Source organism: Diadema antillarum, unplaced genomic scaffold (assembly GCF_040938485.1).
Source record: "Diadema antillarum isolate AM-2024a unplaced genomic scaffold, OU_Dant_1.0 scf00000162, whole genome shotgun sequence".
Taxonomy (NCBI): domain Eukaryota; kingdom Metazoa; phylum Echinodermata; class Echinoidea; order Diadematoida; family Diadematidae; genus Diadema; species Diadema antillarum.
The window spans coordinates 457,899-482,826 of NW_027271051.1; the positions used below are offsets into that span (position 1 = coordinate 457,899).

Consider the following 24,928-nt stretch of genomic DNA (forward strand, 5'->3'; position numbering starts at 1 on the left):
TGCAATTTTTTTATGCATCCGGCCCAAAGGGAGAAACACAGGGGCGTGGCTTATACATTTACGTCACAATAGCAACTGTTTCGAAGTACGCTCTCACCTCAAAATGGCGGAATGTTTCAAATGAACGTACAGTGTATTTGTACGGCCGTGACTAGCAAGCAATGAGGAAAACCATGGATTCAACCGAGATACATCATTAAGTTTTCAAAGTTAATACGTCGATCCACGCGCATTTGCCATGGATCTCGGGGAAGTTGATTTCCTTCGAGATCAAGGTAAGTTTTAATTGCACTGAGATAGCATGACTAAATAACGTTAGAACCTGCAACTGCAGGGCAGGGCTCAGTCCGCTCTGCTCCGCGGCCCCTCTATGCATTGTACGCGTAGCGTACGGTACTACGACTCTGCAGAAACAAGCGGATTCGAGCAAGAGGGACCGGGGAGGGGGCCCGGGGGTCTTCGTACAAGTTCTGCACTACCATATATCATGGCTACTTCACGGATGCGCATTAGAGATCGAGAAAGATCATTTGTCTGTTAGACCCTGGATCTACTAAGTAAATCGTCGGGCGGGAATATGTCCCTCGAAGACTAACGTTCTGATAGTCTTCTGAATGCCACTTAATCTTCTCTGCTTCTCGGAGGAGAACCCGTGAAAGTGAATAATTAATGGAATGCATGTCACCATGTGATGTAGCATGGCATGAAATTTCTGGCACTGCACTGCTGCACTGGCACTGCTGTGACGTGACTGACTGCGCTATACTTTTATCATAATGTAGGCCTAAATTTACTTTTGTATTATGTAGAGCTTCTATTAAAGGTTGGTAGGCCTAGAGCTAGTTCTACGTCCTCTAGTCACTACTACTATGGTAGGTGTTCAACATAGTGTTCAACACACCGACCGGGTCCATATCGGCCGACCGCGCAAGTAAATGGCATTGCGCGTACAGAAAGAAAATGTACGTATGGGTCTACACGCAACGGTGTTCGATTCTTCACTGGGCTACGCTACCGAGTAAAATGTGGCGAAAACAACTAGAAGACTAAGTATTCCCTCTAAATTACCGAAATTTAGCAAAATCGAATAAGGTTTATCGTGTAACTACATATTACTAGAATTTCTAGGCCTACCTTTGCTGACTCGTTGTAGATGTAGAGTATCCTTCCGTAATAAATTTGACGATTTTGACCGCAAAATTGTCACCGCCGCTTGTACGATCGTGCACACACGTTACACATACACATGACATAAACATTTTGCCGCCCGTTACAACCGTACGAGTTGATGCAGAAACGAGAAATGAATGTGAAAAAACAAACCGCCTCGTCTAATTTATTTCAATTACGATGAAAGTTTCCCAATGAAAATCAATTCAAATTCATCAAACAATCCTTCAAAAGTAGTATCGAAGGATTCAAAATATATTCAAATATTATTGGGGGAAAAATGATGGCTAGAAAAAAACAGCGGCCTGTCTAAAAAACGCATTTAAGTGCCCTTTATACGTATTGTCAGGGTGGTCGGTTGAAATGAGCAGGGCAACTGAGTGGGGAAAAAATGACACCCCACGCGTTCGAAGCCGCCATCTAAGAGCGCGTACCTCAGATCGCATTTTCAGCGCGCGCTTGTGAATCCGGAGTATTTTCGCAACACGTGAGTAAAATCTCAGGCAAATTGTGAGATTTTTCACGTTTCTATTGATAGAAAAACGTTAGGTGGCCGGTATTATGAACACCCACCAATACTACTAGACTCTCTAACTCAGTCCGGGGAACCCGCTCATGAGGACTGCTCCCGCGTACGAGGACTGCCCCGCCTTATGAGGACCGCCCCCACGCCTCATGAGGCCCCCTATTCACTTCTATTCATCTCACATCTGACGTATAAATTGTCGCAACTTTGCATGGTGATTTTTTGTTACACACACATGTCCACTATCCATGATGAAAAGAAGAAAAAATCCTATCTTTTTTTTTTGTTCAAAAATCGAGTTTTAATCAACCGATGCAGATCGCCCATCAAACCCCCCCCCCCCCCCCCCCCCCCCCCGGGCCCCGAGATAAAAAAATCAAAATTTGCAACCATGTAGGTCGGAGGGATTCCTCGGTCTCCATTTTCTCCACCTGCAAGCAGTGTTGAGAAGGTAGTGCATTTTGTAAACCATTTGTCAAGCAGTTGTAATGCAAAAGAAATGAGGCATGACTTCCTTAGGCGCTATTAAAGTGGACCACACTTTCGTGTCCATGTGCAGGGCTCAACATTTTGTAGTGGTGGGCAAGGGCCACCAAAAATTGATGTTGGACCACCAGATTCTTTAAAAAAGTTCATCTTTGGGTGGCCTGAATGGGCAACTAGGATTCAAAATCAGTTGCTGTGTTTCCCTTTATCATGGGCCATTGCATTCTTTTCAGACCATCACAATATAGATTTAAAATTGGTGGCCCATTTAAGGCACAAGGGAAAAAAGTTAATGTTGAGCTGTGATGTATCATAATGCTATGTAACCAAATTCACCAAAATCATAGGAAATACTTATCAATAGCTTATTTCAAATTACTTGTGTAGACATTGAACCAAATCAGCTGTAGGGAAGTGTTGATAATATTGGCTATGTCGATGTCATCGCTCAACTCTGTGTAACTCTGTGTGAGTGATTGCAGTGTGCGACATGAAAGTCAACGTCTCCTGTTTGAAAACTTACCAATAACCAGATTGGTGCAAATTTATGTGAGTGATTGGAAATAAGCTATTATCATTAGGTATTTTTTGTGATTTTGGTGCAATTTGGTTTTGTATAATTATTTAAAAGGATATGAAACTAGAGCATACATTAGTGTCACTTTCTTATAGTGGATTATGTTAGTAGGGCATACATTAGTGTCACTTTCTTATGGTGGATTATGTCACCTCAGCCCCCCCCCCCCCCCATACCCCACCACTTGGGAGCCTGAATCTCTTTCATATATAATGATAACAATTGTGGTAGGCTTTGACACTTTGTAACAGAAATTTAACAAAGTATATTATTTATTTTTTACACAATATCAAGAAATATGAATTTACATATTCCTTAAAAGAAAATAGGACTGTCAACTCAGTTATACACTTTATAATGTCAAGATTCACGGTATTAATACATTCAATTTGCAGACAATATAGATTATCTTTGAAAACTGTATTTTGAGAGAACAGTCTCTCTAAGAAGTGTGTACATTAACTTAAAGTGCATGTGAATTTCTGCCAAAAGGCTACTTTGTGATGAACACTACTAGATGTCTTTAAGTGCATGATAATAGTTGGTGTCAACATGGAGCTGTAGCTCCATGGTGTCAACGAAGCTCACATGATGATGTTTTCTTTGTTGGGGCATGGTTCACGATATATTATTTGATACCTTGTGTATAATTCTGTATTATCTTCTGATTCCATACTTTCAGTTCATCGCCTCAGTGCTGTTGTCCAGCACTATCAAGAAAAGTATGGCCCCATAGAAGAAAGCGAGAGGGTAGGTCTTGAGAATGAAGAAATGTACACTCATGTGTAGCAGCAATTGTCTTTGAAATGATAACCAGCAAATCAGTGAAAATGGGTAAATGAATTGATCGAAGAATATAAGGAAGTTATGGCTGTGTATCATCCAGCAGAACACTCCAGGCTCTTAGAAGAAAAAAAAAAAAAAATCTGTCAAGAACTGTAAAAGTTTGTCAATGACTGTAACATTTTTACCGAGTGCTTCTGTATTTTCATGTGCACAAAATGACCATATATGTATGATTTATTGGTGAGATATTGAAGAAATAAATTGCTTGCCTTAGTTTTGCGGTAAAAAAAAATCAAGTCCTAGTTGTGTCTTGAAGAGATTCACCAGATCTCATTCAACGTTTTTTTTTTTTTTTTTTTTTTTTTTTTTTTTTAAGGAGAAAGTGAATTATAGAAAGAGAATATGTAAAATACTGATGACCCCTTTCACTCTCACACAACCAAAGCAAATATTTTAAAGTGCCCCTTAATAGACACTGCCATTTCACTTGTATTGAATGATGGATGTGTGAAGTAGTCTTCATGTTTATGGTATTCGCCTAAATTTATTGTGTGTTCACCAGCTGCTGACCTTCATGTAATTCTTAACCCTCCATTGAGGAGTTTAATTATCTGTACTAATTATTTGTCTGAATACTGTTACAAGTGCATGTATATGTCAGGTTCACAGTATCTTCAAAATGTGTCAAATCCTAAAAGGACTCCCTGGTGTGATAACTTAATCCTTTTCTTCCCATGTATGGCAATTTTTGAGGTACAGTTTGTAGATTACATATGCAGCAGTCCGGACTCCCAGAAGCTGTGAGTTAAGAGGAAGACTCTAGAGAGTAATATTCATGACTTGAACAATACATGCAGTATACCATTACAAATAATGATAATAGAATAAAAAAGTACTATACAGTGTAATTGCAAGAGGGAATTCTTTATTTTTTAAAAAAAAAAAATGATTGATAACAAGTTCATGATGTTCTTCTTGTCCCAGGAGAGTTTATATCACCCTGGAGACACTGCTGCACCATGGCTGACGAATCAAACGTGAGTATCAAAATGTGACCTGGAAAAGATTGTAGGTTATTATTGATACATGTGTTCTTTATGAGACATGGCCTCAGGTAAACTTTGGATTGGCCTTGAATGGTGTAACCTTACTGAACTTTGTTCATTGATTGACAGATTTGCTGGACGTGCTGTCTAATTTGCACTTTGACCTGAAGTTTGGAAAAGGCTCGAGTGAATGTGGATCTTATACTCCTATTTCACCGAAAGACAGTTTGTCAGAATCATGGTCAAGTTGTGGAAATATTTGTCAAAATGCCAGTGAAATAGCTTGGCGTGTTGTGCTTGATATATACATGTATATGCATGTTGAAGAAGCTTTTATATGCCTGTCTTTCACGGGTTAAGATATCTACTTGCATTTGAAATACATGAGGACTTTTGTCAGATTGGCAAACTGATAGAAATTGAAGATAAATCTGCCGAATGTGCTTCCCTAGGCCATTAGAAAATTAAATTGCTTACTAAGTTACAGACTTGAGAATATGTAGCATGTTTTTCACTGATACCCTGGTACAAAACAATCCGGATAGCTGAGGGGACTTGGTGTACAAAAGAGAATCTGAGAATTTACTGCAATACAACTGTATCTGTTGATGAACAAGAGAGGCAATGATATACATTGTACTTGATTTGTTTCACCCTCAGGATACTGAGTCCGCTTATCACCGAATATGACCGACAGATTGGTGAGATGCAGCAGCAGATTCGGGTCTACAAGGTGAGAGTGCAAGTTGTAGTGCTGCGGGGGAACCCCGCCTTGGTTCTTTGTGTCCATCCACCACAGTTAAAGAGTTACAAACCCACTTACCTGCTTTCCTGGGGCAACAGAAATTCACTGCAAATGTGCAACCGTGTGTTAAAGGAAAATAAAACCCAAATATATGGATTGGGTGAATGCAGCAAGATTAGCAGAACACATCAGTGAAGTTAACAGGAAAATTGAACAATCAGTTCAAAAGTCTAGAATTTCAAAAGTTTTGGTGCCCTCATTGCTGGTTGAGAAGACTTCAACATTTTGTGATGTCACATATCGATAGTGACATTAAGAAAATATAAACAATGAGCATATATTTATTTTGCTAGCATTATTAGAAAGTGCTTGCCATACCCCTTTGAGAAAACAGTGGGAATTATATATTAAACCTTAACATATGTCACTATCAAGAGGAGGAAATGTGTACTTTCCATATAAAATGAAATTTTATGGAATTCTTTTTCTTGTCCATGCGTAACATCAGGATCTGCTATTGTCCTTTGTTTGCTGTTTTCTTTTCATCCAGCAATGGCAGCTCTCAAACTTTAAATCTTATATCTTTTGAGGGGATTGTCAGATTTTCCTAAAATTTCACTATGTGTTCTCCCAGTATTGTTGCATTTGCTCAAGCCGCTTAATGGGTTCATCCCCCTTTTAAAGTATGGGGGCCTTGCCCAAGATGCCAACTCAGGCAAATGAGAGGCATATCTTTTATACTACCATGATAGTGTGCTGGGTGCATTGCTCTCAGCTTATCTATTCATTATAACTAATTGTTGTGTGTGTTGTTTTTTTTTTTCTTTCTATTACCATGACTAGCTGAACTTGATAAAAGTTTAACCCAAGAAAAACTCTGGTAAGAACTGAAAACTCAGGTTAGCATAATTCTGCCATTGTCTTCACACAGGAAAAATTCTGTTAAAAAATCATCCTGAGTTTTTCTCGGGTAACAAGTTTGCTGCATCAGGCCCCTTTTGTGACTTTTGTGTCCTGATTATGTTGCCACGTGCAGGCCGAACTTCATGATCTGCGGGGGAAAGTTGACCGACTTGTGCTGGAAAATGACAGGTATGTTCAGTGACTATACAACCCAAACTCAGTTTGCAGAGCTGTGTCAGGGGTCCTGCCCCGTTAAAGCTGTTCATCTCACTCAATTGTGTGATGGTAGTCCTCTTTTCTTATTTCTTTTCATGTCACTTCTGTGTAGAGAACTAGTACTGTCCAAAGGATCTTAAGATGTCGCTCCAAAATTAACCCGTTCCATACGGGTACCTGGTGGCCTGTGTATTAAGTCTATGGGGATTTCAGAATTCTGTATCGAACGGGTTAAGTAACTTTGAAGTATGACTCTGACGTATAAAAGGAAAATAAAGGAGATGGGTTTTGCCAAGCAACAGTACCTTCAAGGATTACATGCACATGGTGGTACTGCAAATCTATGTTCCTCATATAAGCTCTACACCACCGGGACTATGTGCCTTTAAGGTTTCTAACATTTCTGAGTGAAATAATGAGAAACCATGTGAAATATGAAAGAAATCACCATGCAAACCTTCCAATGCTACAACAGGAAAGCAGCATTAGATGATGGTTTGGAATCTGATTGGTATTTTCATGATGTCATAGTATCATCCTGGTACAGTAACATCATGCCTCACCATATCCCATGTACCAACAGCTCACGAGAGCTGATCACTGTGTACTGTCGTGGTTAGTTGCATATTAAAGACATTATTTTGTGCATGTAACCTCTGGCACTAAGTTCATAAAAACATCAGTTCATACCTGTGGGACTTCGGGTCAGGGGGAGCTGGCTCGAATGATAGAGCATTTGATGCAGATACACAAGCATGTGTGTGCTTTTGTTGACTTGTCCAAGGCTAACTATTTGTGTGAAAAAGAGCATGTTGTAAATACCATCTATTGAGCTCCTTATATTGAAAAGTCTAATACTTCATCTAGCCATACATACTGCTAATCAAGAAAAACAAGTGAATAAAATGAAATTACAGAACCTAAACTGAACCTCTCATACATATTCCTGTATCTGTGCAGTTTGCAAACAGTCATTTCACGTGTCAATATCGTACATGCGAGTGATCACATGAATGTGGTAATTCCAGACCCTTCCAGTTTTATTCATTTACTAATGAAGAAGCCTTAAAGCCAGAGTCGACTGCTTGCACCATATACAGTATTATCATCTAAAGTCTCTGGACATCAAATATGGCACTAGAGAATTAGCACCTTGGTGCTGGCTGAAAGCCAATAATCCTAATTAAAACATGCTATGGGTTAAACACCTACAGTGGTTACACCTGTCTGTGTCCTATGTGAAGGCCCTTTGCTCTCAAAGCTACTGTAAGTGTACAAAATCGAGCAATAGCATGGATGACTTCTGAGAGGAGTGTTCATCATTCACTTCCAGTCTCCGAGAGGAACTGAAGACGGCAGTTGAGGGCCAGCTGGCCGCTGTACAGACAGGCCTTGGGGAACAGGCTGAGGAGCTTGCTGAGAGGGAACTCATTGATAACATGCGCAGGCAGATAGAACTCTTAGAAAAGGTATTGTGCAGCATTTTATGAGACAAGCCTGTACCGTTAACCCGTTGAGGACGGTTTGATTTTGCTACAACACGCATTTCCTGTAGACACTTGCCCAAGTATACTCGGGGACTCGTCCTCAGCGGGTTAAAATAAGGTCCTCGTGACCTGCAGTTTTCTTTTGTTATATTAGAAATTGGTTATGAGTGTACAAATGAAATATACCGGTATAAAGATGTATAGACAATATTTTGGGGACCTGAATTTTAGCTTCATTGTAAAGGAAATTTCTTTAAAGCAGTGCTCATTATAACAGGAGTGCACTGTATCACAGCCTAGTTAGGCATAACATTTAGTACTCATTCCTCTTGTTGCTTGTAATGCCCTATCAGTGAAAATGAATCTAAGTGTACTGATTCAGTGATATCTGATCTGATTCTCATTTAGTTCTGTTCTACATCAATAATACAGAACATTGTTGTACAAGGCTTGATTGCATAACAGTATATCAAGGTGTCACAAAATTGCAATACTAAATTTCCTTTAACCATCGGTATCCCTCAAAGCAGGAAAGAAAGACTTCCAGTGTGCTAGGGTTTCCTAAAGCCCGCCGCACACTACACGACTCAAGACTATACGACCTTAGGACCATAAAACCCAGTCGTACGACCTGCCAACGCACACTATACGATCAGACCTTACGAGTATGCTTACGACTGTTCTGTCTTCAGTACATTTTACCAATGAGTATTAAAGCGCACTGTGTGCGCAACGCGTGCGCTTCATTTTACTGTATCTTGATTGGCTGAAAGCCCGCGACCGGTCGTAGAAATTCAACATGTCAAATCTCTGCGACTGGCGCTAAGACCCAGTCGAACGACTGGAAATTGGCAAGACTGTGACGTCACACTTCCAGTCTTAGGTCGTACGACCGGTCGGATCGTATAGTGTGCGGCGGGCTTTAATAGAATTGGCAACCATTTGCCAAATTCCTGGATGATCTGATGAATGTAGAGAGAGAGAGGTGAATAAGGCTGACACCGTTTAACTCCATTCTCTACCCATATATTGATAGCTGACGTGTCAGTTAGGAAAAGGTACAAACCATCTTTAATCACAACATTTCACGTCTTGCCTCAGGAGCGACAGACAGCCAACGACATGTGGCAGGAGACTGTCAAGGAGCTTGACCGATTGGCCGCTGACCACAGAGTGAGTAGCCACGAGGTCTCCTTTGGTCCTTGTAGACCCTATCTAGCCCCTGGCTCGTGAAAAGCCTTGTCCACTTGGACAAGGCTTGGCATTTTCTTTACAACTGTGCTCACTACATGTCCAGCTTATCAGGAATCAATGAAAGTTTCATAGATTTGGAAAAAACAACAACAGAATGTTTGCCAAAGCATGGCTACATTGGTGTCTTAGAATAATATGGCACACAGGGGGTTTCCACTGCAGCACATAAAGAGTTAAATCTGTGTTAGGTTTGGCAGACTTTCCCCACATGAATATAGATGATGATTTTTCTCTTTGTCAGGAAATTTAGATTGTATTATTCAAGTGACATGAAATACTTGCATTATTAGCAGCCACCATTCGATCCATGGAGGTCCAGGAGTATATAATAGTACTATGTAGATGCTTGGAGCATTTTGCTGCTCCTTCTACTGTACGACCCTAAACCATTGGAAGAAAGTAAGAATGTGACTGAACACACGATCATCTTCCGCCCCTCTGCCACCAGGAGGTGCTAGGTACATCAAAGGCCCAGGCGTCTACCCACCAGGCAATCCAGACCAGGGGTGTGGCCCTCATGAAGGACAATCAGCAGCTCACGGAAAACATCTACAAACTGGAGACAGTAAGCAAACAGCTTGTTAAGTTTTGGGTTACGTTTCTCTTTGCGAGATACATGCACCACCCTTCTAACATTTGTACTACTGTCGGTAAGAACCAGTTGCAAATATTTTAATATCACAATATGAACACACATGTTTGGGTAATAGCATATTACAAATAATTGTCAGCAAATGTTTGATATTTCTATAGTATTTTAAATGAATATTGAAAGCAAATTAAAACAAAGTAAGGAAATGATCAGATATGATTATGTTACCATTTTCCCTTCTTGCAAAATTCACACAAAAAAGGAAAACCTACAAATCATGATGTATACGGTTTGTGATGAGGTTTGGTGTGTGGTGAGATTATCATCTTTTTGATGCATGGTGCGTAATGGGATTGCCATGCTGTTGATGCATGATTAGTTTGCTATGTTTCCATTATTTTTAATCCCTTCCAAAGGCCAACAGACACTTGCAAGAGGTGGCCAGTACACAGGAGCGAGAACTCAGTGGCCTGAGAGACCAGCTGCGAACCGTGAAGACTGACCTCAGAACCACGTCCATCCAGCTGAACGACTTCACCAGCATGAAGAACAAACTTGAGGATCAACTCCAGTCAAAGGTACACGCGGGAAGGGTGTGAGCGGGCGAGACCGGTCCTCACTTGAACACCAATTGCTTGCCAAGATTTACTTTCTCTCACATCCACCCTTCTGAAAGCTTTGTCCATAGGCGCAAATATAACTACGGTACACTTTGATCACATGTTTATGATTGTCTTGTACTGATGCACAAACGAATGTGTTCGAATTCAAGTCAAATGGATACACCACTACAAACCTTAAGATTTGGCAGAGTGAATAGGTGAGGCAGGGTTCCAATCATACTACTATGATCTTGTTGCTATCGGTATCCATCATCATGGTGATCAGACATCGCAGAATAATTCACTACATGGAAAGAAGTAAATCGGCAAGTTCATCAGAGTTATTCAGAGCCAGATTCAGGGGCCATATACTTCCTAGTATGTGCAACTCACTGATGTGCAACCCATAGCAACAGAGCCTCGGTAAAGGTAACCTGTACGTGACAGAGAGAGGTTTGTGCCAGCGCAAGTTCTCATGATGTTGAACATAGCTATCTCAGCTGAAAATATATTGGTCCTTATTCATTATTATTATTGGTTGTTTGTGTAAAATTGTCAATTATCCTGTCACTGTGTGGTATAATGACACAATCTATATGAAGGCAGCATTGTGTGAAACGTACAGAGAGCTCAATCGGCAAGGGGGTCAGGGAGGTTTTTTTAAATCTTTTTTTTTTTTTCGGTGGCAAACAACACCGAAGGAAAAAATTCAATGTCAAGCATTTACTGCACAATACTAGGGTGTAGATTGTAATGTCTGCCAAACAAAGCACATAAAAAATCAATGTCAAGCAGTCCACAAGATGCTAAAGTCTAGATTGTGATGTCTGCCGGGTAGGATAAGGAGCTGGGGGAAGTGAGGAGCCGCGCCCAGTCTGCCGAAACCAGGATACCGGGCCTGCAGGACCGGGTGAAGGAGATGGAGCATCAACTGGAGCTGATGGGACAAGAGGCCCAGAGGCTGCAGGGAGCCAAGAGGGAGCTGGAGGACAGGGTCAAAGCCTTGCATCAGAGATGGTAGGTCTCAACCTGATGATGCATTTCCCATGGCGACAGATGTATGTGTATTGATGTTCATCATTCATGTGGTAGCATGTTTCACTGATAAATTACTTTTAAGATCAGTTGATGACAATACACCCTTTACCACATGTTCAGTATGTTATATATCAAGCTGTTTGGGTATGTTGGGAGTGTTTAAAAGCGAGAGATGATAGTAGTTTTCTGTACAGATAGAATGAGCTTGATTTTTTTTTAATATAGATATCCCCTGCATCATTCATTCATGTCATCTCTTCGTACTCAAACATACATTTCATCTGTTTCGCCACCTGCTTTAACATTCATACATTCATAGGGAGATTATTTGTTTGTATCATCTTTGACTTTTGGTAGTACTGATGCTGAAACAAGAGAATATGAAGCAACAGTCCAAGTGAGAGAAAGCATTCAGATGGCAGAGAACTCCCTTCTAGAGAAAGATCAGGTGAGCAAACCTTACAAGTTTTAATGATAATGATAATAATGAAAGACATGATTACAAACAATAATAATAATAATGATAATAATGATGATGATGATGATGATGACAATGATATGGTCTTCTTTATCCAGAGTAGCCTCTTCAATGTTGTCACTGCTCTACCAGATGGCGCTGCCATTATTACCCTAGCATTCCCAGGTACCCACTTATACACCTGGGTTGAGAGGGACATGGTGGGTAAAAACATCTTGTCCGAGGACGCAAGTACTTGGCGGGAATCAAAATGGGATCCTCCGACTGGGAGTTGGGAGTCTTATCCACTATGCCACAGTGCCCCCACAATGTCATGAGCTGTAAGAAATATTGGTCAGAGTTTGGTCTTAAGGCAATTTTGATACAGTCAACCTTGCTTAAGTGGACTTCACATAAGTCAAATAACCACCTTAGTCAAAGGTCTTTTTGAGCCCTCTTCTCTTTATATTCTATTGATTTTAATCCTCATAAGTCAAATTTTCTCTATAGTCGAAGCTATTTTTCAGTCTATATAGATTCGACTTAGGCAAGGTTGACTGTAGTCATATTTACTTTACATGCGCTCCTATCAGAATTAGAAGGGTGAACGCCAGACCAATAGTAGCTGTCCCATCATCTTCGTTGGTGGATTCCCCCCACTACAGGCTCTGATCAGGGAGCAGCAGAGAGCTGAGGAAGTCAAGAGGCTCCAGGAGGCCCTCGGCAACCTAGTGAATGAGGCTGGGCGCCGCACCAGGCAGGAGGTCGTGGGCGTCCGCAAGCAGTGCAACGCCAACATGGAGAAGCTGATGGAGGAGATACAGGCCCTGGAGACGGTAAGACGGAGACGGTCCCTCTTTCTCCCCCCCCCCCCCCCCTTGCCATCTGTCACTGGCGGGCGGAGCAGAGCAGAGCTCCTCCCTTGCCGAAGAAACGTGTTGGTGTGTGTAGTCTGTACATGGCATAAGGTTTTGAGAATGATTCCGAAGGACCAGACTTCAAATAAGTCACACAAAAAATTCCAGATACATTTAATATTCCAGACAAACAATTTCCTAATTTCATGTAACAGTGACACTTGAATATCTATGCATTTGTTTTAGTTTCATAACTTCAAGTACAGTATTGTGCAATAGATTATACCACCAACTAACCTATATGTTATGATTGTTTTACTTCATTTTTTTCATTGTCAGGTGTGTTGTTGTTGTTTTTATCCTTATTGTCTCCTCACAAATCGAGTAACAAACTGGGGTGTTCAAATTCATGAAATTCTTCCGTCGAGGTGTTTTCATTGCAACTGATTGACAGATTGCCCTATATTGACGTAAAAACACTGAACAATTCAGTGCAAACTGGGGTGTTGACTCACTTTTTGTGCCATTACTTCTCACTTGTTGTTAACTGTTTCCTTGCCACTGTATGATCAAGCATAGATAGTATTCAGATCTATAGTCATAAATGCACAAATGGAACATATCTTTGAACTGTACTGCAGCACTTCTACAAAGTCCATTGCATTACTATTTCTCTTTGGGCTGTGCAGGAGAATGCGGAGAAGCAGGCAGAAATTGACCGTGCCATCAGGGAGAAGAGAGCAGTGGAGCATGAGTTGGAGCAGGTAAGAATGTCCAATTGGAGTTTATGACTTGCCTGCAGGTCATTGCTTTAACCCTAACTGCACTGGGGGGGGGGGGGGGCCCCCCCCCCTCGACATTTCGCACGATTACTCTGCAACACGCAATGCTCTCGCCGCGATGCTCCGTGACTTTTTTCTTTTCAGTTTCCCGCACATTTTGACACCAAATTTGTGACGCCTGGGGGTACGGTTCTGAAGTTACATGACTTTTTGTACATGCCGTCGATGCACGTGAGGCCAAAAATGGCTAAAAAATGTGATTTTGTGTACAAAGTCAATGCAAATTGAGTTTTTTCACATGGTTCATATAAATATGCTTATTTTTACTCTCAATGGCTAAAATTAGTTTGTTTTAGGAGCATTATGCTTCAAAAAGTGTCTGTGACAAATTTTGTTGCAAAAAACAACAAAAACAAAAGGACGAAAAAACAGAGAAATACATAAGAAATTCATGAAACAATAAAATAAATAAGAAATTAATTTTGATACCGAATTTTTTTTCAAGTACATTTGCTAAGAATGCCACAAAGAATTATTATACCAAAAATGAGCACTTTTGGAGCTTTATTTACTGATTTAGATGAAAGATTCTGATTTCTCGCATAAATTATCATAATTAATCAAAATAAAATAAAAGAAGACTATTTTTGAAAATTTAAAAACACGATCTTGTAGATTACATCGCACACTACCATTGTGCAAAGTTCCGCGGCGATCGCGCGATCCACGGCCGAGATCTGGGGGGGGGGGGGCCCTTGAGGCCCCCCCAGTCTTTCGAGCTACCAAAATAGCCCAGTCTTTTTAGGGTTAATTCTTGTGCTGATGTGGTCTCTACATTTTCCTCTGCTGTGCACAATTGAGGTTTGTGTACCTGTGTCCCAAAGTGTACAATTCACCTTCATTTCAAGGATTTATGTGATGGCAAATAAGGCCATCCCTCAATTTTTTAATTGTAGTCAACCTCTACTACATGTAAGTCTTGAACATCTTATTGCACTGATGTGCATTGATAATTTCTCATACAGTAAGATTTGCTAGTTTTATTTAAATGGCCATGGTTTGTGATGTTAGTAGTTTCAAGCATGTATTCATAGAACTTCATATTGTTAATAGAAAATTACAAGTTTTGTGTCATATTAGATCACTAAGGATTCACTATGATTGAAATCATCAATTTACTAGCTGCATGGCCAGCGCAGCCATGGGACTCAGGCCCCCACACTTTTTTTGCACCATACAAAGGAACACATAAGGTGTCATCACTTTGGGCCCCCACACTTTTTTCAACCCGGAAATACATAAGTGGCACTAAAATAGAAATAGATAGAGATCTTGAAGTATGGCGGCGGTAAGGTTATGTTTTTTTCTCTAGGCCTTTTTTTTATAACACCCGGAAATGGGAGGGGAGAGAATGAGCTGAGGACCTTTTTTTTTTTTTTTTTTTTGCTTGTCAGCTGAAGAAACCCGGAAGTGGATGGGTAGAGATTTATTTATTTATTTATTTTTCGCTTGTCAGCTGAAGAAACCCGGGAGTGGACAGGGAGAAGAGATGAGCCGACGTGTTTTTTTTTTTTTTTTTTTTGCTTGTTAGCTCATGAAACCCGGAAGTAGGCCCCCACACTTTTGAAAACGCTGAGCCGTTACTGGCCTCTTTCAACTCTCTCTACATTGAGTTGTGTTTAAAGATTTTCATGGCATTGTGATGCAAGTTTCAGAATTTAAGACAATATGTGTAGCTTCATTCAGTATGCTTCATATATCATTTGTCTTACTATTTGTTGGCTGGTATCTGTAACATGACTTGAATTTATTTGCAAGTACAAACTCTATGCTCACTTGTCTGGAAAAGCAAATCAAAGTATACTTTTAGTGGACATGATCAAATCTGGAATGTTAGAGCAGGTACAGTACCAAATAAGTAAATCATGACATTATGTATATGAATAATACACGCCCCCGATTTTGATCTGTTCAGATATGATTTTGATATCCCCGTCACTCTAAATTCAGTTGTAGACTAAAGTTTCAATAATGATCATGGTGTGACAAGACAGTATATGATTTTTGTGTGTGTAGGTGTACAAGGAGGGAACGGCAACCACAGGTGATCAGCGTTTGAATGAGTTACAGAACCGAGTGATAGCCTTGGAGCGACTAAAGGATGAGGCTACCTTGAGGGCTCAGCAGCTAGAGAAAGAGATCCAGAGGCAGGAACGCAAGTAAGTCATGCCCTGAGGTCATTGCACTTTGCTCAAAGTGGACTAGGCATCATGCACCATTGCGTAAAAGTAATACAGGCAACTAGGGCACACCAGCAAAAATTCTCTGGCATACCATGGCAGTGCATTTTTAACTTCAGGTTTTATATGTGTTTGAGTGTGTCTGTGATGTTGAAGAAATGTCAAAGACATCATTGTGACCATTATTTATGTTTTGTGAAAATGTGTGAAACTTACTGAAGTGTCATAACTTCCAGATTTCTTTTCCTGATTTTGATGAAACTTACACTATTCAATTAGCATTATTTATCATGTTTGTTGCAAGAGTCACATCATTAAATTTTGGGAGTAGTTAGCCCATTTCAACTTTAACATATCTTGCCAATGAAAACCCACGAAAAGAAGGCTTCAAATTCTGATGATTGTGTTTGGAGATGCTTATGCCCTGTTAGTTTTGAAGTCATAAAGCCAGTAGATGATCTGCCTTGTTTAACATGTCCTTTCAAGGTTTCAGTCAATAGCCAAATTCACTCACAGGAGTCGTCAGTTTTTGCATCACAATCTGAAAATATATATATTTGCCAGCCTTTAGACATGGCACTTGGTTGAAAATGATAACGCACTTTGGATCTCCAGACTGCCATGCCTATGGGGTTTCCTTTTACTAAATTGCACTCAAAGCACCTAAAGGGTTAAACACGAAGGGGGCACTGCAATGGATGTGAGTGTACACAAATCTGATATGTTAGGCTTAAAGCTACAATAACAGCTGAGGACATGATTCACTAGAGAGCGGCAGGCTTTCATCTCCTTCCCTGGTCTACTAAGATTCTTTGTTTCCTCCAGCCACGAGGAGGAGAAGACGCGGAGCCTGCTGGTGTCCGACCAGCTGCGGGACAGGCTGGAGAAGCTGTCCAGGGAATGCACGTCCGTCTCGGAGGAGAAACTGAGGCTGACGGAGGACATGGATGCCCTCCAGAAGAGGATGCTGGGGATGAGGAGAGAGCGTGATGAGGCCGAGAGGATGTCAGCCAAGGAGGTGAGACCGGCCGCAGACTTTGATCCTGCCTGGCGTCATCGACCCCAAATTCTCCGTATCGTATATAACTGTAAACATTTTGTTGCTAGTGGTCGGGTCTGTACGCTGGCGGTATGCTACCCAAATGAATGAGATATTCTTGTGCACCCATGTGCAACATGCAGAGGTCAAGTGGAGTCTAACTTTCGATGTCGACTTGAGCACTTCTGGTAGTGTGAAGTTATTATGCAGCAGGCATTGACAGAGTGTAATCGCATCTAATTTTTCCCTTTTTAGCACAACTAAAACATTGTCACTTCATAATAGAAATTATGCCATTTCAGAGCTTATGACTTCATATTTCTTTTCCAAAAATGTTACAATTGCTAAGGAGATCTACAAAGCTTCCATGCTTCCTTGTGCGGTGAAAAGGTGACCTTTTGATCGTTCCTTGTAAATTATCCATGCTAATTGGGAATTGCATTCACAAATGTCAAGTCTGTTCATAATATGGATATTATGCAGATATGTTTTTGGGTTGTCCATTTGTCCATCCATTCGTCCATAAATCAATTTTGTGGATGATGTGACTATAAAAGAACCGTTTGTTGTATCCAAATGAAATTGAATTGGATTGAAAAAGAGCTGGACTGTATTATCTTGTATGTATTTTTACACTTCCTCATTTTATGCAGACCTGAATATCAGTGGCCATGCTTATACTCCAGGGGGTGTTTCATAAAGCTGTTTGTAACTTGACTTACGAAGAACTGGTGATCAGTTCTTGTGCTGAATTATTGAAATTCTGATAAGTATAGCACATCAGAACTGATCACCAGTCGTTCGTAAGTCGTTCATAACTTTACGAACAGCTTTATGAAACAGGGCCCTGTTCTTATCAAAGTTACGAACAGCTTAATGACTGGTGATCACTTCTTGCGCTGAATTATTGAAATTCTGATAGGTATAGCACATCAGAGCGTGTTCCAGTTGTTCTTCAGTCGTTCTTAACTTTAAGAACAGCTATATGAAACACCCCCTGTTTCTACACACACACAGATACTAGGTTTGCAGCAGGAGATGGACCTGTTGAGGACAGAGTATGCTGCCCGGCTGGAGGGGGCTGAAGAGAGTGGGCGGCAGTCCAGCCGAGAGCTGAGACAGATGCTGGCATCCCAGCAGCGGATGAGTGCCAAGTAAGCCCCTGTCAAATGTGCTGGTCTCCAGTCATGCCTGCAGTGTGGAAGAAACACTGGGGCAGTGGCAGATCCAGAGAGGGGCGCAAAGGGCGCGCGCCCCCTCTTTATATTTGGTTAAAACAAAAGAAATAAAAAGGCAAAAATGGGGGGGGGGTGCGTGCGCTCCCATTTAATTTTGCAAAGGCGCCTCCCCTTTATGGAATTCCTGGATCCGCCCCTGCTGGGGTGTAACTGAGAGGGCACACCACTCTTTAACCAATCATGTCCTAGCAAACTTTTACTGCCTATAATCCTGTATCTGAGAAATTGAAGGGAATGGTATAGTGGGTATATTTGGGACCTCCCGTTTATTAGGACCACTTTGTTTGCTTTGTTTTTGGATATCACAGCTATTTCAAAACCAATTTTCATCAAATAAACTTTGAATTCCTCCTAGAATTGAATGCTCTTTGATATTTCATATGACAGGTTTCTAAGACCCCGTTTACAGTACGAGGCTCGAGCCCACCTTCATTTCAGTGTAAATGCGCAAAAGGCCAAATGCGAGGCCAAAATTGGCCGCGCATTTGGCCACGCTCTGGAGGTGGTCTCGGCCACGGCCGAGCCCGGCCTTTTCTCAGTGTAAACGCAAACTGGGCCAAATGCGCGGCCAATTTTAGTCTGGCTTCCAAACCCTCTGCCTGTACTATTTTGATATTCAGGATATTAACCCCCTCAACGTCGAAAACTAGTATAATTTAAGGTGGATTTGTCCTGCAAAGAGTTTTTTCCTTCGGCAAAGGCCTTTGCCCGAACGGCGACTCGTTGCCTCGGAATTCAGTTGGCAAAGGGTCTAAAAACCAGACAATGCCAAATTGCGTTTGTTTACAAGCAGAGCGCCACTACGACAAAATATTGAAAGGTTTGAATCAAAAGCGCGGCCGAGCCCGGCAGTGTAAACGGACAAAATTGCGGGGCTCGTCCTCGTAATTGAGGTTGGGCTTCGCCGCGGCTCGGCCCAGTCCCGCACTGTAAACGGGGTCCATTTATCTCTAAAAAAAAAATAATAAAAACCTGAATCCCTATCCCAACCAAAACAATACCATCCCTTTAAATGGAAGTGGTGATATTCATTAAATCTGCACAAAATCAGAAAGAAGTCTGCAAAACTTTGTCAGCTTAGGAAGGAAACAGGAATTTAATCTTCTAAATGTGCTTCCAATTCAAGAGTCCCTTATGAATTTAGCAATCGGGAGTATTTTGACAATTCTGCATCTGAAGCAAATACCTATACAATCACCAAAGGCTTCAATAGAAATGTATCTTTTAACTCTAAACCTCTAGAAACTCTAACAATGGATATGTATAACATACAGTATGTATATGAATATGTGGTCCTCCACTTTGTGTTTATAAAGAGCATGAATGTAGCATTACGTCAGAAGGGAGTAAACCGAAAAGTCATTGGCACATTGAGGATAAATTCTTTGTAAAATAAGTTCTGTTAGTATTGGCAGTCAGGAAAAGAAATATTTTCAGTCAAAGTATGCAAAATGAATGATACTGGTTCATTCTGAGTCATTGTTCAGCCATGGAAGTACCATACTAAAACTTCCTTGCACCACCTCTGTGGAAATCAAAGAGAGTGGTCTGGAACCGGTGTAAACTGTGCTGATTCTTTCATGTTATCCTTCGTTTTTGTCATTTTTCCCCCATACAGATGGAAAGAGGAATGTAAAGTACTTGGTCAAAAGTTTGAGGCCAAGAGTAAGGAATTAAGGTAAGGTCCTTCTTTTTTTTCTTCAGATGTCTTATTGGATACAACCTGGTATACCAGTAAATCCCTTATTCATGCATGCATTAAAAAAAAACAACACACACACCTGAATTACATATGTTATTGGGTGCAGTCACATCAGAAGCATGCTGGGGAGGTATTCTGGTTTACACCGCTGAGGGGGATATGTGTGTGTTTGGGGGATGGGAGGGGGGGTGACCTCACTCATTGTTTGCATCATAGAAGACATTGTTGATTATTATGCTGTCATGAATTGTCTGCACTTTATTTACTACAACAAACAGGCTGTCATGGGTAGAAAAAATCCTCACAAATGCGACTCAGCACTCATTGCACAAAATGTGTAATTACAGACTATATATATAAGCATGAAAGCCTCCCCCCCCCCCCCCCACACACACACACATACACACACACATATCCAAGTCACTTGCTTTTGTGCTCTGAGTACTGCTTGGCCCAATAGTGTTGTACACACTGTTCAACAGAAAGGGATATGCCAAAGCAATTAGTACCTGGTACATCCAAAAATAGACATACTTTTTGATGAAAGATGGTAAAAATCAAAATGAATCAAGTTAAAAAGAAAAACAAGTGTTTTACTGGTATCATGGCATCTCTGGTGTAGGGCTTCACAGCTAGAGCAATCTGTGAAGTCTGCATCTTTAATCATGTTCATGTCCTCACAATCTTTCTGGCAGAGTTTAATACTGCTGATTGTAGCTCCATTGAATGTAATCTGTTGCCTCCGACATTTAGTTCTGTAGAGTCAAAGTTTAGGGTTGAGATGTGATGAATACAATGCAATATCAACTTCTTCTTTTTTCAATAATAGATATTCAAAGGGAGTATCAGGTGTGGTATCACTGTTCTGAGAAGAAGAATTTAGCATGAGAAAACCCCAAACAATTTTGGTTTTAGTTTTGATTTTCCTCGTGGATATTTTTCCCCCATCATTGCGTAGCGGTCTCAGATGAATGTAGTTCACACAGGGTTTGCAACAACAAAAAAATCAAACAACAAAATATGTGTTTTGGCAATACCTTCTTGATGCTCAACAGTATTAAGAACAGGTTTTAAGCTGTTACACTTTTCTCCCACTGTTCTACAATTGAGTAGATATTCAAATTCAAATCAGTAACCAGAAGTAATTCTGATATTGATGTTGTGTACCTTGATCCGTGGATACAAGCCCATGGAAATGGGGACTGTTATGACAGTGCAATGTGAGGTGGTTGGTATTGGTCTGCCGTGATGTGACACAGAATTTCACCAAGCCATCATGTTTTTCCACCATAGATCACAGCTCGCCGTGCATAAGAAGAGAAACGAGGATCTCAACAACCAAATGACTCAACTCAAGGAGCACAGACTGCTGGTGAGTTCACACCCATCACCAATATTACACATCTTTTTATCACATTGTGCAGAGACTTCAACTCCAACCATTTGCTTTGAGGCCTTTTTAGCGATATCTTCTGCTCTCCCTGCTTGAGTTTGAATTTCTTCTGTTCTTCTTATCTGTCTCTCTTTTAGGATGTATTTTTTCGTGCTCAAAATTGCCTTTAACTTTATTTTGTCATATATGTTCAAAAATGATGTATTTTAGTAAAATTAAGCGAGCACTTGACTAAAGTATGACAGATATGCTGAATTAGTCAAACCCAAGAAGCAGATATAACTTCAATGTCTAAGTTCATTTGTGAATACAGTGTCTGTGTGAGACATGTTGAAACAAATATGTGGATTTAGATCACAGTAAGTTGTTGTGTCCCAGTTACATAAAGGCCAGTCTGTTTCTTCATTTCTGAACAGACGTTTCAAAATGAGTCTGAGATTCGAGAGAAGATGAGAGAAGATGATTTAGGGATAATAGATTGATGCATACAGGGATGGGGGCTTGAATGACGGAGCAGCATCAACTAGGCTGTGAAACATGGGAACTTTCACTACCTATCAACGCTGAATCCTCAGCTACAGTAATAGTAACAGAATATCTAAGTGATGATGTCACCGTCTTTTGGATGATCATGGTTACCAACCTTTGTGTTTACATATATTTGTGCTATGTGAGGTTGTTTTAACCCAGTTTCCATGGCATTTTATGGTTATAACGTCACACTTCAGTACTCAATTAGTAGTGGCACTGCTGTGTCTCCGTTAGACCCAGCCTATCAGCAGACAGAATAAGAGATGTTGTAATTAGCTCATGTGCACATTGGTGCAAATGACTTTTCTTTTTTTCACAGTTGGCTAGGCACTACACTTGTTCTGAAAGCAGCATAGTGCATGAGCTTACCTGACATAACAATTTATGAAATTCATGTTCAAACAAAGAATAAGCTTGCACAGAGCAGATGACCAGAAAGAGCTGTCTATTAACACCTGGGGAAGCATATATTTTAGTGTTTTCCCCTGAATATATTAATTTTTATGCCTCCGCCACGAAGTGTCGCCGGAGGGATTATGTTTTTGGGTTGTCCGTCCGTCCGTCCGTCCGTCCTTCCTTCCGTCCGTCCGTCCGTCTTTCCGTCCGTCCGTCCGTCCTTCCATCCATAATCAATTTTGTGGACAGCGTATCTAAAAAATCGTTAGAGGTATTGTAATGAAACTTGGTATGTATATGTATGAGTGGGCAAAGTTGTGCCTATCAACTTTTAGGTGCACATGCTCAAGGTCAAAGGTCAAAAGGTCATGGTCAAATGCACAAAATTTTACTATTTCCCCTATATCTCTGCAATACCTGGAGGTATTTTCTTGAAACTTGGTGTATACATGAACTATCAAATAAAGATTCCCCAGAGAGAGTTTTGGGTCATGAGGTCAAAGGTCAAGGGTCAAAGGTCAAGTGAAAATGTTAAATTTCACTTTTTTCTCCATATCTATCTATATATATATATATATGCATGTACTGACTGGCAGTTATCATGTAGGGAATTGAGGGGTCATGGGTCAAAGGTCAGGGGTCAAAGGTAGAGGTCAACTCATCAAAATGTCATTATTTCCCTCTTATCTGTGCAATGCCGGCAGGATTTTTTCTTTAAACTTTGTGTATGCATCTATTACCCAATACAGATTCTCTTGGAAGTTTCTTGTCAAAAGGTCAAAGGCCAAAAGGTCAAAGGTCGAGTGAAAGTGCTAATTTTCTCTTCTTCTTTAAACTTGTGAAAGGGTCAAAAGTTTGGTACAATCCCCCAAATACCTGCACTCTTATTAGACAGTATAGCCATTCATCCAAATAAACCTAGTTCAAGGAAAGTTTCAATCAATGCATTTTTGGCAAACCTGTCATTTTAATATTTTGCCAGTTATGTGAAACTGTCGTCACACATTGTCAAGACATTGTGCTTTAGACCTATTCGGAGAACCATGCATTATGGCGGAGGCATACCAGTCGCCATAGCGACATTTCTAGTTTTTTTCTATCAATACTGCCAAATATCAGGCTTCGTGTCTGGTGGATGTGCAGGAAAGCACTATTCATAAGCATCATATGAATAATCTTCCCACCACAGATGCTTATCTCAGTGAATTTGGTACAAATGACATTTTTTTTTTCTGCTCATGCGCAAAGTGGAATTGCGAACTGGTCTATTCTATTGTGACTTTCCAGACAGAGCAAGAGCTGGCTAATCAGGTGGATCTGAACAGAAAGATGAGACAGAAAGTAGAAGCTTCTGAACAGCAAGCGACAGAAGTTACCAAAAAGGTATCCATCATGAAACATATATCTTTTTAGCTATGTATTGGCAAAGATTGATGCTTCATTGTGATTGTGTATTAGTAATCAATTTACATATCTTGTCTGCACAGTGGTACCATGAGTGTCTTGACAAACTTTTTCTCACATTCTAATTTTGCTTTAAGGTTGGGACTTTTCCTTTCATTTTGTTTTTTTCTAGAAAAAAAGAAAGAAATGCACTCACTATTCAGCATGATAGTATTTGGGAGGAGTTGTACCTAATGATATACAGTAAACCGTGCATAAGTCAACATGCACGGAACCAGAGAAATTTTGTCAACTTATACAAATGTCGACTTACACAGAAGTCAACATAATAACATAACAGAATATCAGGAGGGTTCTGGACTTTTTAGTTGTGTTGACTTACAATATGTAATTATGTGATGTTGACTTTATGAAAAGTTTAATAACTGAATATAAGTAAAATTTCTAACTGCAATAGCAAGGATACGTTGTTACTGGGAATCCTATGCAATGCAAATAAATCCAATGTACCAGTATATGTTTAGTTTTCAGTACGGTATATTCTAGTCGCATACATTAAAGATGGCATTTTACTCCACCTTTTCTGAGCTCCCTAAAATGTGATCCTTGCTTTTATTAGCAAAGGGCTAAAACCATTTTTTATACTGAAAAAAATGGATATTTTTTTGCAAGTAATTTACGCAGTGGGCTGGGTGAGATGAATTATGCTTGTTTTTAATTCTGCAGAATCAAAATGTTTAATACTGGTACATATTGAAAACAAAAATAGTGATGGGCTTTCATTTTGGTGTAGCTTCTGGTTATACATAATGCACGGAAATTTTAACATCACAAATATGTACACTTTTACAATAAGATATAATAACGTAAATAATAAAACCCTAATAGGGTCATTAAAGCTACCCACAAAGTATATTTCCTTGCCACTGCATGGTATCTGGTATGAGTGATTGTCGATGAACATCTGATACCTTATTTAATAATGCGTTTATTGATATGTTGCATGCAGCTGGCTGAAAGGTCATCCAAAGAGAGAAGACTGGTCCATGACAAGAAACAGCTCCAGGCTCAGCTGGACAAGCTGAGGTCAGAGTTCACAGGGTCAAACAGGTGAGGAGAGTGGTGTTTGATGGAATCCAACATTTCCTGTCATTCTTCTGTCTTTAGTATCAGTAGTGTGGTTCCATGTTGGAAATGAAAAGGAATACAGGCATAAAAAACAAAAAGCTTATGCATTGAGATGTACATTACACCGCACTTGTAGAGATAAGAGGTACTTTGACTTGTTCAGATGTTTAAGTCAATCTAATGAAGCATGCTGTGTGATTCATCATGATCTCTGATTTATTTCCACACTTGATTTTCACAAAGATAGAGGTCTTTGTAGTTTTTAAGAGTCTGAATTTTCTCTTACATTTATCTGTGCCTAGTTTTGTGCAATGTAACTACCGTCTTCTAATA

The 24,928-nt window shown here is 40.3% G+C and overlaps 1 protein-coding gene across 1 annotated transcript; it reads left to right on the forward strand.

Annotated features, from left to right (window-relative positions):
• Nucleotides 1–6,021: 6,021 nt before the first annotated feature.
• LOC139722257 (sodium channel and clathrin linker 1-like) lies at nucleotides 6,022–24,581 on the forward strand. Its single transcript, XM_071633565.1, has 17 exons — nucleotides 6,022–6,051; nucleotides 6,373–6,428; nucleotides 7,789–7,924; nucleotides 9,044–9,115; nucleotides 9,645–9,761; nucleotides 10,205–10,366; nucleotides 11,229–11,407; nucleotides 11,786–11,876; nucleotides 12,551–12,721; nucleotides 13,432–13,506; nucleotides 15,601–15,743; nucleotides 16,590–16,782; nucleotides 17,821–17,957; nucleotides 19,660–19,719; nucleotides 21,037–21,115; nucleotides 23,351–23,446; nucleotides 24,477–24,581. The coding sequence occupies exons 1-17, from the start codon at nucleotides 6,022–6,024 to the stop codon at nucleotides 24,579–24,581; spliced, it is 1,902 nt and encodes a 633-aa protein (XP_071489666.1).
• Nucleotides 24,582–24,928: the final 347 nt, after the last annotated feature.

Excerpts from the sequence above, each read along its gene's own strand:
- LOC139722257 (XM_071633565.1), top strand. The coding sequence starts at position 6,022 with ATGGGGGCCTTGCCCAAGATGCCAACTCAG. Across the intron at positions 7,925-9,043 it reads AGATAGAACTCTTAGAAAAG|GAGCGACAGACAGCCAACGA; the intron begins GTATTGTGCAGC and ends GTCTTGCCTCAG. Across the intron at positions 11,877-12,550 it reads CCCTTCTAGAGAAAGATCAG|GCTCTGATCAGGGAGCAGCA; the intron begins GTGAGCAAACCT and ends CCCCCACTACAG.